Genomic DNA, 18224 nt, shown 5'->3' with positions numbered 1-18224 from the left:
AATGTAAATTATTTACTTTACTGTTTAGTCCATTTTTTTGGTAATATCCTCTTGGCGTAGCTTGGTACTTATACATCCCGCCATTGTGTTATTGTGCTATCGTCATTTTTTGTATTCTTGTCTTTCATTTTTGCTTATGTGCTTTGTCTATATGCCATTTTGTTTTTCTTTGTTGACATATTTGTTTCTTTTTATAGTGATTAAGATTATAGCTCAATATTGACTGCTTTACCCCTATTTTTGACATTTTTACCTATTACGTCTGTTTGTTTTGTTCACACATTGTTGTCAATATAATGGAATTTTATGCGACTGTCATACAAGTGAGAGGTCTAGCTAGCTATATATAAAACCAGGTTTAACCCACCATTTTCTACATAAGGAAATGTCTGTACCAAGTCAGGAATATGACAGTTTTTTTTTCCATTCGTTTGATGTGTTTGAGCTTTTAATTTTGCCATTTGATAAGGGACTTTCTGTTTTGAATTTTCCTTGGAGTTCGATATTTTTGTTATTTTACTTTTTAATATACTGATTTTTTTAATTGCCTGATCTTCTTTAAGTATACAATAAACCACCAATCAGGCTGCTGATCATTTACTATTGCATGCGTGGCCTATTTACAAAAATTAATCAACACAGTAAAATAAGAAAATGTAGTGCTATATATGTTGTACAAATTGTTTGGTAGTGCAGATGAACGAATCATGCGAATTAAGTGGTTTAAAATGATGTTTAAAATGGTTAATATTTGAATGAAAATATAAAGAACAGCAGAAGTGAGCTGTTCTCGAAAGCTGTCTACTGACAGACTGAACTACTGGTATTGGTAATGTGTTCCATTGCGGTTTTGTAAACGGAAAGAATTAGTGCCTGTATGTATCTTTAGATGTATATATGTGTCCAAAAAAGAGTTGATGAAACTTTCTGGCTCATGGATCTTCAGGAACAAAGATGGTGTCTGATGGACTTGCGACTCAGAGATGATGAAAGATCTTATACATCACTATGATGGCAGGTCTAGTGCGCAGTATACAGACTAATAGTTGCGACCAATTAAATGTGTTCAGTGTGACAGAAATACTACATCTTATTAAGACTACTATAACACATGGGTTATAGTCTTTTACTTCTACTTCTAATTCAAATATTCAAAATCGAACAGTTTCTAAATTCGATCATACAAGAAAATAATCTGTTCCCCGCCCAAGAACAATAACCTTCGTAAACAAACTACCTTATAACATCATAATTGCACATCAGTAAACTCTTTCAAATCACCCATCTGAAAACATCAATATCAAATTCAGCTATTCACATCAAACTTATTCATTTTTCATCTATTTTATATTCGGTAAAAATAATCTTTGTCCTGTTGTAATTTATCATCCTGTGACATAATCTTCAATTTGTTAAAGGCGGTCAGTATATGGTAGAAGTAAAAGGTAAAAGTAGAAGAATAGCTAGAAACCGGGTTCGTAACCGGATGTGCGTTTATAGTTTTAGCACTTTCATATTAATGGCAGCCTCCACAATCGAAATTCTGTCCCCTGAATTTTGACACGACAAATAATATTCAATCGGTAAACATTGTATGATATATTTATGCACTGTTTGTTTATAGTATACTCCACAACTAAATTATTTTTTGTTGTTGTCCAGTGTCAATTGTTGAACAATATTGAAGACACTGATAGTTTTACGATTTCTAATTTTACAAACAAACAAAATTTCAAAAAATGTTTTATGGTCATGATAGGTTTAGAATTAATATTTAACAGTTTAAACCCCTGTAAATAAAATGCAAGCATGCTATGTAAGTCATATCCAGGTAGGATTTGAAAATGCTACATTTTAACTAGTAAACATAAGCTATGATTAGGGCTTTTCACATTTTATAAAAAAAAAACTGAAATATGATTTAAATTTTATAATAAGCTGGGTTAAACAACTTCTTTTGGAAGCAAATTTACCCACAGTGAAACAAGTGTGGAAAAAGGATCAAGACAAAAACAACATATTTCTTTTTGAGACATGTCTGCACATCATTATGAAAACTATTATTGTCGATGATTGCAAGTTCGTGACATTTGGAGATTTCCACTTTATTCGTGACGTCATGCAAAAGTATTTATCATCGGCAACGTGCTACTTCAAAAAACTTAACCGAATATTTTTCAATGCATTTTCACTAATATCGGCTTGAAAAAGAGAAGCTGTGTATGTTCTAGCATATTATTTGTTTAAACGTCTATTTCCACTACTACTGTTTAATACTCTCCTAGAATTTCGTTGAATTCTTGGGAAAATCCTTTCAGCAATGTTATTGACATCTCAACAATGAGTCATCATCTATTTTTAGGTTATGTGGCCTCTTATTCCATGTATTCCTTTTTTTAAGGCCAAGAGTATTATTTTTTGAAGTCTGTATGTGAGCGGATTTTTTAAGATCAGTAAATGATTTGATATATTTTGATGAAAACAAAACCTGCCGAATATTGGCTCGTAAAAGTAATTTAATCTTATGCCATTGAATGCAAATTGTATGAAAAAATAATTTGATGCATTAATGACATTGTGACATCGTTATAGTTATCTTTAATGTGTTTAAAGTGTTTAATTCTGGACTTTCCAATTGACCATTGAAAGTCACCAGTAAAAATTAGAATAATCTTTGAAGGGAGAATAAAAAGTTAGTATGTCCCAATTTCTCTTCTTTTTTTTCGAGATATTCATTTGTTATTTGATCTCAAATTTATTTTGTTATGTTCAAATACATAATACAATAGGCCTGACCTATATATTGTAGCACATGCGCAAAAGCCACCGCCAAAGACAAAGGTCACGAACTTACAAGCATGTCTACTTATTTTACGGAATCGGGTCACAATATGAAACATAGAAAGATTGACCATGTTTCTGAAGCTATTCATCAATTAAATGTATCAGACTGTTTGCAAATAAGTAAAGAATATTTACATCCACAGTGGATAATATTTGCTCCAAGGTTGTGATTTTTTTCTTCCGTTTCGAGTTAGGGTAACGAAGTTCCAATCATCGAGGATATACATGCATGTCGTTTATTCTTTTAAAATAAATAAAAGAATATACATGTACCTGCCAACTTTTGAAAATCTCAGTGGAGTGTATTATGCGCGACAGCTTTTCTCTGAAAACAGATTTTTATATGGTTCTGATGATAAACTTAAGAGCCTTTTTTTGCACTGCTTGGACTTTATGTCATGTTTGTATTGTTTTTTTATTGTGTGGTAGTAGAATACCAGGAAGATCTTTTCTTGTGTCATGTGTGTAGGATTAACTGAGTATTCACCTTTTCCAAATAGAAATGTTGAGACATGTTTAAACCCACCTTCAAATAAACTTTTAAGACAGTAACTCTGCCATTCATAATCTTGACTGCTAACTTGGTCAAAACTCTGATTTATTCAGTAAATCTGAAACTTTTTGGGATAAAATGATAGTTGATGAATAAAATTCTTTGTTTTTGTCGGTGTACTCTGAAAAACAGGGGTTCAAATTAGCAGTGGTCCGAGGTCCGTGACCTTCCATTTAAGGGTTCGGACCTTCACACTGGTAGTTAGTTACACCTGACGGATTTTAGTATTTTTGGAGGTTAAAAGAATTACAAAAGCATTGAACAAAAATATAAAAATCTAATAAGAAAATAATCTTAAAATATGCAACTATACTAAAAGGAAACTTATGTGATTGCTTATATTCTTCACAATTTATTTAATGTGTAGTCACGTGACCGGTCATCATAAGATACTGGGAAACTGGAGACAATAATATTAGAACATAGTTAGTAAACAGTATAATAGCCTGGCATCCTGACCTAATCTAATACTTTGTCGATACTGTCGAACAGTGAGCCAGGATCCCAGGCTAACAGTATGAGTCTGTTTAGTTTTGGGTTGACCTCTTCGAAAAGGAACCCTGATAAAACAGGTGTGATTGATGAAACAACTTAACGCAGCCAAAAGACAGGATCTGACTAAAGACCAAATATATGACAGGGAAAAACGATAACGTAGATTTTCCCCACACACAGTGAAAGGGAAAGTGCCCTGGTTCGTTTTAAAATTTTAAAAGTTTATACCCCATAAAAAATCTTGATGAAAAATTTCCTCCCAGCATCTATATATCTTGCAAAAATTATGTGATTAAAATTAACTGACCAAGTTTGAAAACGAAACTGTTATCTGACACAAAGTTAGGCCAGTGTGTTCTAAAGCAGCAAATGAAACCAAAACGATTTGAAAGGTACAAAGTGTTATTTAACACAGAGTATAGTGTTGGGGAAAAGGGACAGCCTTTTTTTAACTGAATTTATTAAAGAAATTCAGAAAAAAATAGATTAATGTAGTAAGATATGATGAGTGTTTTGGAATGGTAAGCATTTTCAATTTTTTATCTATTGAATTTTCAATAAAAATTGGACCTTCAAAGAAAAAAGGAGGACCTTTAAGTATTTTTGGTCAAAGGTCCTGGACCTTCTATTGCTTAAAATAAATTTGAAACCCTGTGAAAAAAAAAAAAAAAACTGGTGTCCAATTTGCTGGAAAGTGCACTCTCTAGTTTAATTTCTAACTTCAATAGGTAATACTGCTACAGATAAAATTGTCTATACATGTATGTTTTATACCAAATCAAAGTTTACCAATTTGCACTTGTGATTTGCCTGTTTAAAGATTTTTTTATTATCAAGGCCCTGCTGACTAGTTGACAATGCCCTATAGTTATCACTCTTTCAGTTTCCATCAGCACTTCTATGTCGTAGGATAAGTCTAGTTTGCATCCACTTATTTCCTTAATTTACTGAACAATGTTAATAACAATAATAGGAGATCCCTTTCGTTTTTGTTGATAAGTGTGGTAAAAACTTATTTTTTGTTAAAAAAATCAAAAAATTTGAGAAACATTATTTTGTGGAAGAATTTCAACAAAAATGGACACATATTTAAAAGTTATGATATGCTACTCAAAATCTATTTCCAATATCAAAAGTTTATTTTTTGGGATAATTTTTATTAATTAGGATCTTAGTTTTTCTTAAAGTCACAAATTTTGAGAAACATCTCTTTGTGCTAGCCAGAACTTCAATGAAGATTGATTCTTAATGTTGGTTAAAAGCTCATTAGAGCTTATGTTATGTCCTTATTTGTATACTATGCCGACTCTACATAAAGCTTTATTATTTATTATTTATTATTATACTTGTATAGGTATAATGGGCTATTCCAACATTATCCAAATTTCTTAAGTGCCAAAAATTAAAAAATAAAGTCATATGAACTTATTTTACATGTACATTAACAAATCACAAATTTTGAGAAACATCTTTTTATGCCATCATTTCATCAAAAATTGATATATAAGTATAATAAGCTATCCAAATTGATTCTCAGTGTCAGATTTGGGGTAACAACTTACTTTTTGTTAAAAAAAAATCACTAATTTGGAGAAAAATATTGTTTGAGTAAGGATTTCCAGTGTTCTCCCCAGGGCCTTTTAGCATCATGGTAATGTGATGCTATATTTCTTGAATGTGATGCTATCTGAAGCGGTTTTCTTATAGATTATGTTATGGATGTGATGCTATATTTTTAAGAAACAAGATGGTATTTACAAATTTCCCTGTTTACCAGGATGCTAAATGAAATATCTGGGGAGAACACAGGATTTCAATGAAAATTGATTTATTGGTATAACATGCAAAACCAAAATAATTCCCAATGTAAAAATTGTGGTGAAAACTTAATTTTTGTTCAAAATGACAATTTTGAAAGACTCTGCTTTTTGCTGGGATTTCAATGAAAATATGTACTGGTAGGAAAAATTGCTAAACCCTGTGTCAAAATTTATTAGTTGCCTACCATTCACAAAATAGCCCCCAATACATAGCTTTTGGATTTTACAAAACTGGAAAAGGAATTACTCTATTTCCATTAGTTACATGTATTCCTACTTTTATTTGTGCCTCAAATTGAAATGTTAAAGCGGGGCCCTTGCTGACATGTCTGTTTTCTAGTTTGAATTACGAATTTCATGTACAAATCCTACAAATCAAATGTATATTGGTAGCTTCAATAAATGATGGAAGTTATGGGTTGAATTGTGCTATTTAATGAAAACTAATTTATAATGGCTTCAGTGATAATAAGGTATTTGTAAGACTGTGACTTACTTTATGTATATACTTTATTGATTTACACTAAGGTCAGATCATTGTCACTGTAAGGTTTGAAATTGTTAGAATTTTTCTGCTGCTGCACTGCAATTATTAAGTAAGGATCCATACTTAATGTAATGACTTACTTTCAAGACCTTTCTGAATCCCTTAGAGTATCATATTTACATAAAAATTTGTTTCTTTTATTCTGAATGATGTAGGATAATGTAAACCTATTGATTTGTGCATTAATGATTTAAGTAAATATTTAGATAAAAGTATGTAATGTATATGTCTTTTGTTAATAGTTTTTGCATAAAATTATTTTATTACACATCCACTGAAAAGCATGCCTATATTATTTTGTTTAGTCAGACAGACTTTGCAGTTATATATTGATTTTGTTTTAAATGACAAAATTCTACTATTAAATACATTTTTATTGTTCAATTTCAAAGGATACAGATTGTGTGCTTACTAATCTATTTATGATAATTGCAGAATCGAACATGACACAAGAACTGATACAGAATTTGATAGATGTTATGGACATAGCTCACAGCCAGAGGGCTGAGCTGACAGAATTATTGCCACCATTACAAGAGGCCCAGGATCAGGTATTGTATAGATTATTGTTGCATCAAGGAAGCAGTTCTTAACAATTGACAAAAATGTTGACAGTCACTTGCTTTAAATGTTAAAAATTTATTATTCACATGTATTATACAAAATGCTAGGGAAATTAATCACTGGCAATTGGATATTGTCCTTAATTTGGTAGCAGACCACTTCTCATTGAAGCTTAAGATTGTATTTGGATCAAGCTACTCAAGCACTTTTAAATTGACACACAATTTGTAAAAGTAAAATTTTATAAAGCCTACAATCAGTCTCTAATTTGATTTCTGTCAGAAAAGGGGGAGGTGTATGACTGAAAACATTATTTGACATATGTTACAACTGTTACTATGTTTTCTTCCTTTTTAAGATAGTCTGCTAAAGATAAGATTTTGTGTTAGAAGGCCATACAGTACTCAAATTTTTAACAATTTCATAGTTTTGTACAAATGTGTAGGTTTAGATGTTATTCAATTCTTATGCATGTAAATGTTCTTTTATTTCCTTTAAAATATTTCAGATTCACTACAGTAAAAAAGAATCCTGCCAAAACCTGACAGATTACTTTGACAAAGTTAAAGAAAATGTGATAGAAAATATCAACAAGAGGCTTACACATCTACTGTCAAAAGTGGAGTCTATAGCTAATGAGGCATTAGAGCCACTTCGACAGTGTGAAGATGTCATTAATCAGAGTTTAGCAGCAGCAGCTAGAATCATGCAAGATGGTAGGAATATTATTTATCATAATTATACTACAATACTCAAATATTGCCTGTTAGGTCATAATATCAAATGGGAAAATTATACTCAATAAACCAGACTGTTAAAATATACAAATTATAAGACTACTGTAGATCTCAAATTGGAAGATTTAAATCTTATAATAACCTATTATTTGGACAAGATATTCTATTTTTTTAAAGTCTTATCCTTTTTTGACACGAAATGTTATATTAGAAAAGTTAATTTCTTGCTTTTTATTTCAATATAAGATACAGATATAAGAATAAGAAGATATGGGATTGCCAATGAGACAACTTTCCACCAGGGACCCAATAAAGTAGATGTAAGCAACTGTAGGTCAACATGTAGCCTTCAACTATGAGCAAACCCCATACTGTATACATGTAGTAAGCCATACAGATGTACATATGATCACATATGCATGATATATGTGGGACACACAGTGTGTAGTGCACAGAATTATTTTGAAGTTACTTCTAAATACACTCATGAATATTCATCTTTTCACATCAAGTAAATCTTAAAAACAAAACCGAAATTTTTCATAGCCACTTGTGCTTGTATAGCTGTAGCCACACTTGAGGGATTGGATGGGTCCTTCATTTCTGAATTCTTTATAATTTTTTGCCATTTTTCTCTATTCCTAATTTGAATGCTCATTATTCTCTATTCTTTATATTTCATAACTCCATTATTCTCTATTCTTTATATTTCATAACTCCATTATTCTCTATTCATTATATTTCATAACTCCATTATTCTCTATTCTTTATATTTCATAACTCCATTATTCTGTAAACCCTATTCAGACCCTCACACATAGGGAGCACTTCTCTTGTCTTGTTTGTTATTGTCCCCATCAAACTTTATTTATTCACAAGTCCTTGAACAGCTTGATAGAATTTATTTAAACTTATATTCTTCTAATAAAAAAACATGAAGTTGTGGCTTGCTACTAGAAGTTTTGACAGACTTTAGTAATTTTAAGAGTTTTCCATACTAAAACATGGACATAGTCATTTCTGCTTATATCAGTTTGTTAATCGCAATTCCTTGAATACGACTGGACAGAATTTCAACAAACGTGCACAGATTTTTCATGAAACAAAGTTATTCTCAAATTTTTAAATGTTCAAATTTTGATAATAAGGGTGTTTGGGGCTACCCAAACCAAAACATGAACTTTCTGAATATTATTTTTAGATATCAGGTGACACATATCTTTTTAGCTAACATGGCCCAAACGGCCAAGTGAGCTTTTGTCATCACTTGGCATCAGGCATCAGTCGTTGTTGTCTGTTAACTTTTACATAATTATATCCTCTGGGTCAAATTTAATCAAACTTGGCCACAATCATCATTGGGGTATCTTGTTTAAAAGTGTGTCCAGTGACCCCACCTACTAACCAAGATGGCTAAAAATAGAACATAGGGGTAAAATTCAAGTTTTGTCTATTATTTTGAATTATTCAGAATGTTATGCTCTACCTATTGTCCATTAAAGTCAAGACTGTCTGATGACTTATTATAGGAGTTATTGCCCTTTAATGAACATTTTTGTCCATTTTTTTCCATTTTCCGTAGTACAATATATCTTGATATCTAGGGAAACTCTAGACAGCAAAAATGATCAACAAGACGAAGATCTACAAACAAGTCACCATTGACAAAATTGTCAGATGACTCCTTGTTAGAGTTATTGCCCTTTAATGATGATTTTTACCAATTTTTTTTGTGTTTTTGTCTAATGTCTTACAAAAATCCTGTCTTCTAACACTACTGGGACAAATTTTACCAAACTTGGCCACAATCATTATAAGGGTATCTTGTTTAAAAAATGTGTCTGATGACCCTGTCTGCAAACCAACATGCCGAATATGGCTAAAAATAGAACATAGGGGTGAAATGCAACTTTTGTCTAATATCTTGCAAACTGCAATGAATAGAGAAAATTTGACCAGGGGCAGAAATGTCAGAATGTTGAGATTTTACTGCTGTCCATTTAAGTGAAAACTGTCAGACATTTTCTAATAGGAGTTATTGCCCTTAAATGTCAAATTTTACCAATGTTTTTCATTTTTGCCTATTATTTTGAAAATTATAACAGATAGTGAAAAGCTTTTATCAGGAAAAATGATCGGCAAGACAAGATCTATAAGAAAAATCAAATGGCGGAAATTGTCAGAGGACTTTTTATTGGAGTTATTGCTCTTTAATGACGATTTTTAGAAATTTTTTTTGTATTTTTGCTTATTATCTTGAAAATTATAAGAGATATATAGAAACTTTATATAGCAAAAATGATCCACAAGACAAGATCAACTATAAAACCATCATGAATTTAATCTTCAGTCGACTTGTTAGTGGAGTTATTGCCCTTTTAAGCTGATATTTACCATTTTTTTTAGTATTTGCATATAATCTTGAACAGTACAATAGATACAAATGTAGATAGAAACTTTAAAAAAGCAAAAATTACCAGGAGAAGATCTACAAATACATTAACATGACTGAAATTGTCAGTTATTGCCCTTTTATGTGATTTTAATCAAAAAGTGGATGTTGTTGAAGATGCAGATGAGCACTCAGGCTTTAGAGCCTCTAGTTTCGAAGACACACACACTTTTCAATTACCCCAGTACACTGTCCTTTCATTCAAATGTGATAGCTAGTCTAGAATTATAAGGACAAATAAGTGCAATCAAAACAGCAGAACAATAATTGCTTTGATCTATATTTTATAAGGGTTGTCAAATGTTTTGTAGGTAAAGCACTTTTGAATAACAATCCAGCTGACAATATAGAGGGTCTTGTGAAATTCAAGGACAATCCAGATATAAAAGCACTTAGCAGGTACATACATATTTATACATAAAATATATATAATTATTTATTATAATAATTCTAAATTTGTATATCCTCAAGAATAACACTGATATAGAAATATGACTGCTTGCATTAGCGTACATCTGTCTGGCAGTAAGGGCCTTGCTGACAGGGCATTTATTTACTCTGCAGCCAAGTAGTCTGATTAAAATACAGATTCTGTTTCTATGATTTCCTTTATCTGACAATGTTCCCGTCTTCTTTCTGTTCTGATAACTTTAACCAATGAAATTTTTGAAGGTGTATATCAATATGAAAAAACTTGTGGATCCCGAAATGATCTTATAAACAAAAAGTACAGAAAAAGATTAGACATTAGCTACATCATGTCCCTTGAAACTTAAGAGATGTTAGAATCTGCTCACTTTTAATAACCTGAGCAACAACATGAAAGAAGGGCCTGTAGGATGTCCTGTATAATGCATGATGTAAGGCCAATTTTTAACCATATTCTGTTTTCTAGTGAAAGTCAAAAATTTTCTTTCCTTCTTTCAGAACCACAACTTTTCAAATCCTTGAAACTGATATACTGTTGTCTTGTCTTGTCCTGAATATGTGTGAAATATTTGTTACTGGAATATTAAGAAACCAATTATCAACAGTATAAATTTCTGATAGTTAACATATATTTTATTATATATATAAATTCTATTTTTCTCTGTTTTTACTGTACAGTAATATAATATGAATGATAATAATGAAAGATATGTACTTCATTGAAACATTAGATTCATGGTTAACCTTTACACACAAAATCTACAAAAATTGGTATCTGACAAATATAATGAATCCCCAGTATATAATTATATAATATGATCTGATATGGCATTTATGATAAGCATGCTGGGATCAAACCAGTAATATTTATATTTTGAAGCAAGAACTCCATACATACCATCTAGTCAGTAAGACTGATTTCTTTACTGTTAATTTATTTCAGCATTCCAGAAGTTCCCAGTTTACCAGATGTGCCTTACATTACCATAGAAGTATCATCTGAATTGGACCAGAAACTAGCAGAGTTTATTGGTCAGGAGGGTAGAATTTTAGAAAGAGCTCCAGTTCAGATAATTGACATTATAGAGAGACCTGGTGGCCTAACTGTTAAATGGAGTGAAGTATGTCATTGCCAGGCGTTGAATTTTAAATAAAAAGATTGTATATTGAATTTCTTTGAAACTATTTCTTATACATACATAAAATTTCAGGAACAGTTATTGTATGAACTTCAGTTGACTACCATACATTTTATAAAAGATAAGTAAAACTAAAAAAAAACATGCATAGCTCATTGATGTACACCCATGTCAGAATTTTACTTTCTTCTCCATTGTTTGATGTCTAAATTACTATATTTATTTAAATTGTATTTTGCTCTAGAAGCAGACTGATTGATTGACTGTTGTTTGTCCAGTGGCAGTTATTTCATACAATTTATTGATTGATTTTTAGTGTTTAATGCCACTTTCAACACTATTGTGCTATTTCGTGGTGGTCAGTTTTTTTGGTGGAGAAAGCCGGAGAGAACCACTGACCTTCGGTAGGAAAACTGACAATCCTAGTCAATTAAGATTAAAGTTGAGCGCACCTGGCACGTGCGGGATTCAAACTCACAACCTCAGTGTTGACTGGCTAGTGGTACAGTAGTTCGACTACTTAGACCACTCGGCCACCTCATACAATTAAAGACAACAAATTCTCTAGAAGCGTATGATAAATATTTTGTGCAAGATGTTTGCCCATTTTTTACATGTTTTTATTCACAGATATAATAGATTGACAATGTATTTGTCAGGATTTCATAAAAAATTATTGTTTCTATTCACTTCCAGTTTTTGCATTTTTTTATTTTATGTTCTACATTCTTACATGAATATAAGACATTATCTCTACCTTTCTTTATCTTCCCACTAAGTAATACAGAATATGATTTTTTAAAGATTGATGAGGAAGTAGAACCAGGAGATTTCTGTTTAGAATTTACCAGCGGCAATATAAAGTTTGACAGTAAATCAACAACATTCCACAGTGCATACAAAGGACCAGCCACATCTCATACAGTCAGACATCTACGTACAAACATGCCATACTCTTTCCGTGTCCGATGTCGATGTGAAAATAGCAATAAATGGAGTGCCTGGAGTGTACCAAGAGTTGCCATGACAACTATACCACATTATGGTATGTTTCATCATACAAAAGTTTTCTTCAAGATTCCTGTTTTTCTTGATATATCAAATTATTCCTAAACAGAAACACAAAAAATTTTTGTTTTGTATATCAATGATATTTTATTATCATACTTCTCTTGCATGATAAACTGAAACCTATTAAAGGTCAAGTAAATGGGTCATGACACAGATTTTTATAAGATTTTGCATACAACTTCAGCATATTAATCTAGAACTAAAAATTTTAGAAAATGCAGTTATCTCTTATATTTTCTGAAATATGATTGAATACATCTGTTAAAAATAGATTTACGTTCATATAGAATATAGAATAAACATAAATCTGTGGCAAATTACCTGAAAATTATATTGAAATCATAAATCTCCAAAACTAATCAATCCATAGATTTTTCTTAAAAATTCATATCTTGATGCTAAATGAATTTCTGTTTGATTGCTATAAAATAGTCATAGGGTGGCTGACTTCACTTTTCTCATATTTTATGTTTCTTCCTAAAGGAACATGCACATTAAATAAGACTATTTGCTTTTACCATTTACTGTATGAATTTCAGAATGGTCTATCTGTAATCCAGAGTATGACACTAGTAATGAAAATAAGACAGCTACAAGGACAAATGAAGGTGAAACAAAAGTATTATACTCCAGTAGTAATTGCTACCTAGCTGGAGGTTCAGTTACATTTAGGCTATTGGATGCTGGAGAGAGTTCTCCACTTGATGGAGTAGGATTATCTATAGACAATCAGGATACATCAACACTACAGAGAGAAAATGCTGTGTTTTTAACAACTAGAGGTATGTGTTAATCCAGAATGTTTATGCTAGAACTCGTAGAAGATAGTTGTATTATGCACACAATCGCTCTTACATAAAAAAGTAATTTGAACTTTGTGAACTATTTAATTTATATTTAGGAAAAATTATCATCAGACTCTTTAGAATTACAAAAAGTTTCTAGGATTGTATTATTCCTATTGATACATATATCTATAAAGGGAACTTTTACTTCTTGATTTTTTTTATCTCAAAACTCTCTGCAATGATCTTGATCACACAGTATAGCATAATTTTTTTTTTAAACAAAAAGCCATTTTGGGTCGATTAAATAATCATTTATGGAATACAAATTAAAAATAATACACCTGGTAAAAACTTAATCAATGAAAAAAAATGTATGCAGATGTTCTTTCTTTGTGAAAGCTGCCAAAAGGCTTTCAGTAATAAAGTCTTGACGTTGAAAATGGCAAATCAATTAGCAGATGTTGATAGTATATAACAAATCAATATAACTAACAACCATATCAAAATGATCTCATCTTCATAAGTGGTATATACTTTTTAATTATCTATAAACATAATTTTAAAGATATATCAACATTTTTGTCAGGACATTCATCATCAGTTTAGTAGCATGTTGTGTAAAATAGATTTTGCAATATTTCGAACCTTCTGCCTCCATGGCTGTACATTGTAGTGAATATCATTTGAAATATTACAACAGGGGTCCAAGTAGAGTTTTTAATTAGATTAATGTTTCATTGTTTAAATTTTTTTTCTTTTTCAAGGATCAGTATTTGTAAATGGGCAAGAAATGAAGAACAAATTACCAGATCTGACGAAAGGTTCAAAGTTGAATGTAGAGACAGAGGTTTTGTCTAGTGGAAAGATACGGGTCAGTTTAGAGGTACAAGACAAAGCCGTCACATTCGACTGGAAGATAAATGAGGAATTGAATATCACCCAGTTAGCAGGGATAGGACTAGGAGGAAGTGCAGGCAAATCATTATACTTTGGTATAATATTTAGTCATGAAGACTGGAAAATTGGAGTCGAATGATAGAACACATTTTTTAACATTTAATGGTATAGGGATTTGAAATAGAATGAGATTAAAGTGTTGAGAGTATAACGTTCAGGGATCATTAAAGTACTTAAATTATAAAAAAAATATCATAAGCTTTTCTAGTATTACAAAAATCTGTAACTTTTCTATAAATTTGTATTTGTTAACATTATTTGTGAACAAAGCTCATATGTCATTGGAGACCATAAAATGATAAAAGTCAGAAAAAGCAAGTGGTCAGAAATCACTGTCAGAGAAAGTTTGGTTTATTGTTTACATTTACACAATTATATTAATTGTCAAGCATCCGACAAACGACAATCATCCGGTATTGATAGATGTGAATTAAGAAATTATTTCTTTGTACATGTTTGAGTTTTTGCTGTTTCAGTTCTGAAGAAAACATATAACAAGTCCAGTGTAATGTAGTGTTTTTTCTGTTTCTGTCTATGTTACTTTGACAAGGAAGTTAAATACATGAATTCTGTTCAATGATTTTGTTGTTTAATCATATTCCTAAAGAGCCATCAAAATCAGATGTAATATCTGTATTTCTCTAATTTTTGTGCTATTTTTACATTTCTTGATCGGTGTGAGAAAAATATTTTTCATCACTAGTGAAATACCCGTTCTCCGCAAATGATTGGTCGAAATTTAATAATGGCGTCAAATTTTCTTGGTTTCTTCTGAATTTCCTATTGTGACGTCATGAAAAAAGGCGACCATGCCTGATGCCACATATAAAGAACACAACTTTCTGCAAATCTTTGAAAAGGAAAGATAAAAATTATTAGAGAAACAGATTCCACTACTATAACTCGTGTATTACAATATTTCTCCACTCGCAACAGTTAAATTTTAATTATTTAAAAAGCTTGGCAAGCCTCGCGCTTTAAATATTAAAATTTAACTGTCTCGAGTGCAAAGGCAATCAGAAAAGCATGCTACACACAATAGACAAAACAATTGTTTTAATATTAGTCATGGGCATGGATCCTGTTGTATCTGCTGTACCAATAGCTGTTAATAACATTTGTTTATACTATAGTCATTTATGAATAGGACAATCTTCATTCATGTATATACTTGGTTCTTACATTTATCCAACATACAATTGTTTTCAAGTGCCAGTCCATATTTCCCACACATTCATACTTGCTGTTCCACCTTGTGGGACCTACCTATTGTATTACTTGTTATTAGTTTCTCATCCTAAATATGCCCGAAATAATGGGTGCCAATGGATGTTAATCAAGAAACAATCAATCAGTCAGTCACAAAAATGACCAAATCATTATAATAACCCAATATGATTGTCAGTATAGCAGGACCAAACATTCTACCTTATATGAGAGTTATACCTTAAAAGACTTCAGGAGATGTGATCTTAAGTGGATAGATGGTCAGTCACTTTTACTATGTCTGTGCTGTCACTTTAGAGCGTTAGACATTTATCCATGGTAGGATATTATTTGCACTTGGGAGTTCATGAAATACAATTATCTGCTTTGGGCACTATTTTCCAGTATGTTTGCAGGAGTTTATATTATTAAATATTACACTAGTTTATGATGGACCAGTACTAAGAAGTAACATTTTCCCATTTGGTCATAGTATTATTGATTCATATGCTTGCTTCAGTTGAAGAGACAGGAACCTTTTCATGTTTCTAGCTACTGTTATTTACTATATTTTTTTGTTTATAATGCAATGTAGGTGTATATTTTATTTCAGTTTATCAAGTGTATTGATTTTTGCATAATACAGTGCCATGTAACATTTTTTCAGTGTTTTGTCAATCATTAAATAAGTAAAATATATTACTTGCTCAGATGGTACAAACATTGTACTGGAAAAGCATTGATTAGACCATTTATTTAGATTTATTGTGATTAGCCATGGGAACAAAACTTGAAGTATTTTATGGAGGGATCAGTTTGTTGAATTGTGTGTTATAATTTGTGGATTGTTATATTTTTGAGTGTTTTTAATGGTGAATTAGATTTTTGTACGAAAAAAAAAAATATAAATATATTATTTTTCTAGTCATAATAATGTACAGATATTTGCTTGTTTCATACAGCTGGTGCTTCCAATTGTAAACTTTAGTGTGCTTATTTACAACAGTTTAATTCATTTATATTTTTTTGTCATTTTAAAAATGACATTTTATTGATTTAGATATATTTTATTTCATAAGTGCTTAATAATTGTGTGTTCATTTAATTTTAAAAGACCATTCTTAGTTTCAGCTCCAACAAATTTACTGGAAGTGAGACTAAAATGATACTTAACTAGAAGCTGCAACGTAATAGCATCAACATTTGACAAAAACATCTATATTTTATCACTACTCTCACAGTGGTTTACAAAATTTGTTTCAAGGAAATCTACTTAGTAATAAAACTGATAAAATTTTAAACCCAACATCATGAAATTTGATGTTTCTTTGGTATATAAAGGTATGGTTAATGGTTCATAATTAAAGACTTCATGAAAATTGAACAACAGATAAAGTATTGTTTCTTTGAGATGTGAATATTGTGTTTTATTTAGTGTAATACTTTTTCATTTTCCAAATATCATTAGTTTATTCAATTTCTCTATTTCCCTTACATATTCTTTATAACATTGTTGAGTAGAATATGTCATTTCAGTTTATGTAAGATTAATTGGTTTATCTTTTAAATAACACTAAATATGTGTTAAGTGGAGATACTTTAATTCTAAACTCAATTTTTAGAAAATTAAGATTTCATTCTAATAACCAATAAAGAAACCAGTCTTGAAGTATGTAAAATCTTTTTTGTAAGAATTATAATTGAAATTTGAGTAATTACCAATATCTGTTTGTTGAACAATCAATTTTGTTATTTGTTTTTATAACTCAATAATTTACACCTGGTTTGATGATTACAGGAACTTAATTTTTCTTTTAAAATAAAGAGATAAAAAGTAACTTCTACAATCCTGAGCAAGACTTCAACTCAGCTTAATAATCTCATTCAACAGTAGACACAATATAATTGCATTCTCATACATTCACTTTTTTTGCAATAATCTACCTGTCTATTTTAATTTATGTGTGGTCAAGTAAATGCATTTAAGTAATATTGTATTAAAGAAGTTTATGACAATGTTATACATTGTTGAAATAATGATTATTAGCTAATTACTTCTTTAGAATGAAGTAATAATTCCAGTCACTGCTTAAAATTTGTACATATCCAAGATATAAAATATTATCAGTGGATTGTTATATTTTTACCATGCTCAATATAATAAAAATATGATATATTATCTCTTATTTCAATGCCATTTAAAATTCAATTAAGTCTTCGGTACCCAAGAGGTCTAAGTACAAAAATAAGAAGATGTGGTATAATTGCCAATGAGACAACTCTCCACCAGAGACCAATTGACATAGAAGTAAACAATTATAGGTCACCCTACGGCCTTCAACAATGAGCAAAACCCATACCGCATAGTCGGCTATGAAAAGCCCCACAATGACAAATGTAAAACAATTCAAACAAGAAAACTAAAGGCCTGCTTATGTACAAAATAATGGACAAAAAACAAATATGATATATAGCAACAAAAGACAACCACTGAATTACAGACTCCTGACTTGGGGACAGGCACATATAGAATGTGGTAGTTCATCTACAGTGAGCACTAGCCTGTCAACACTGAGGTTGTGAGTTTGAACCCTGCTCATGGCAAGGTGTGTTTGACTCCCG

General features: G+C 30.8%; 1 protein-coding gene across 1 annotated transcript; it reads left to right on the top strand.

The window, feature by feature from the left end:
- The first annotated feature begins 1515 nt into the window (after positions 1–1515).
- On the top strand, positions 1516–17781 carry LOC127708292 (cytokine receptor-like factor 3). Its single transcript, XM_052213143.1, has 8 exons — positions 1516–1583; positions 6695–6810; positions 7332–7539; positions 10324–10411; positions 11385–11562; positions 12385–12625; positions 13191–13433; positions 14204–17781. The coding sequence occupies exons 2-8, from the start codon at positions 6703–6705 to the stop codon at positions 14473–14475; spliced, it is 1338 nt and encodes a 445-aa protein (XP_052069103.1). The 5' UTR covers positions 1516–1583; positions 6695–6702; the 3' UTR covers positions 14476–17781.
- The last annotated feature ends 443 nt before the right edge of the window (positions 17782–18224 follow it).

This window comes from Mytilus californianus, unplaced genomic scaffold, assembly GCF_021869535.1.
Source record: "Mytilus californianus isolate M0D057914Y unplaced genomic scaffold, xbMytCali1.0.p SCAF_7, whole genome shotgun sequence".
Taxonomy (NCBI): Eukaryota; Metazoa; Mollusca; class Bivalvia; order Mytilida; family Mytilidae; genus Mytilus; species Mytilus californianus.
The sequence above is the reverse complement of the archived record's forward strand: the minus strand, read 5'-3'. Positions and strand labels throughout refer to the sequence as shown.

Coding starts and splice junctions, on each gene's coding strand:
- LOC127708292 (XM_052213143.1), top strand. CDS start 6,703: ATGACACAAGAACTGATACAGAATTTGATAGATGTTATGGACATAGCT. Junction 7,540..10,323: donor AGCTAGAATCATGCAAGATG/GTAGGAATATTA, acceptor AATGTTTTGTAG/GTAAAGCACTTTTGAATAAC. Junction 11,563..12,384: donor TAACTGTTAAATGGAGTGAA/GTATGTCATTGC, acceptor GATTTTTTAAAG/ATTGATGAGGAAGTAGAACC.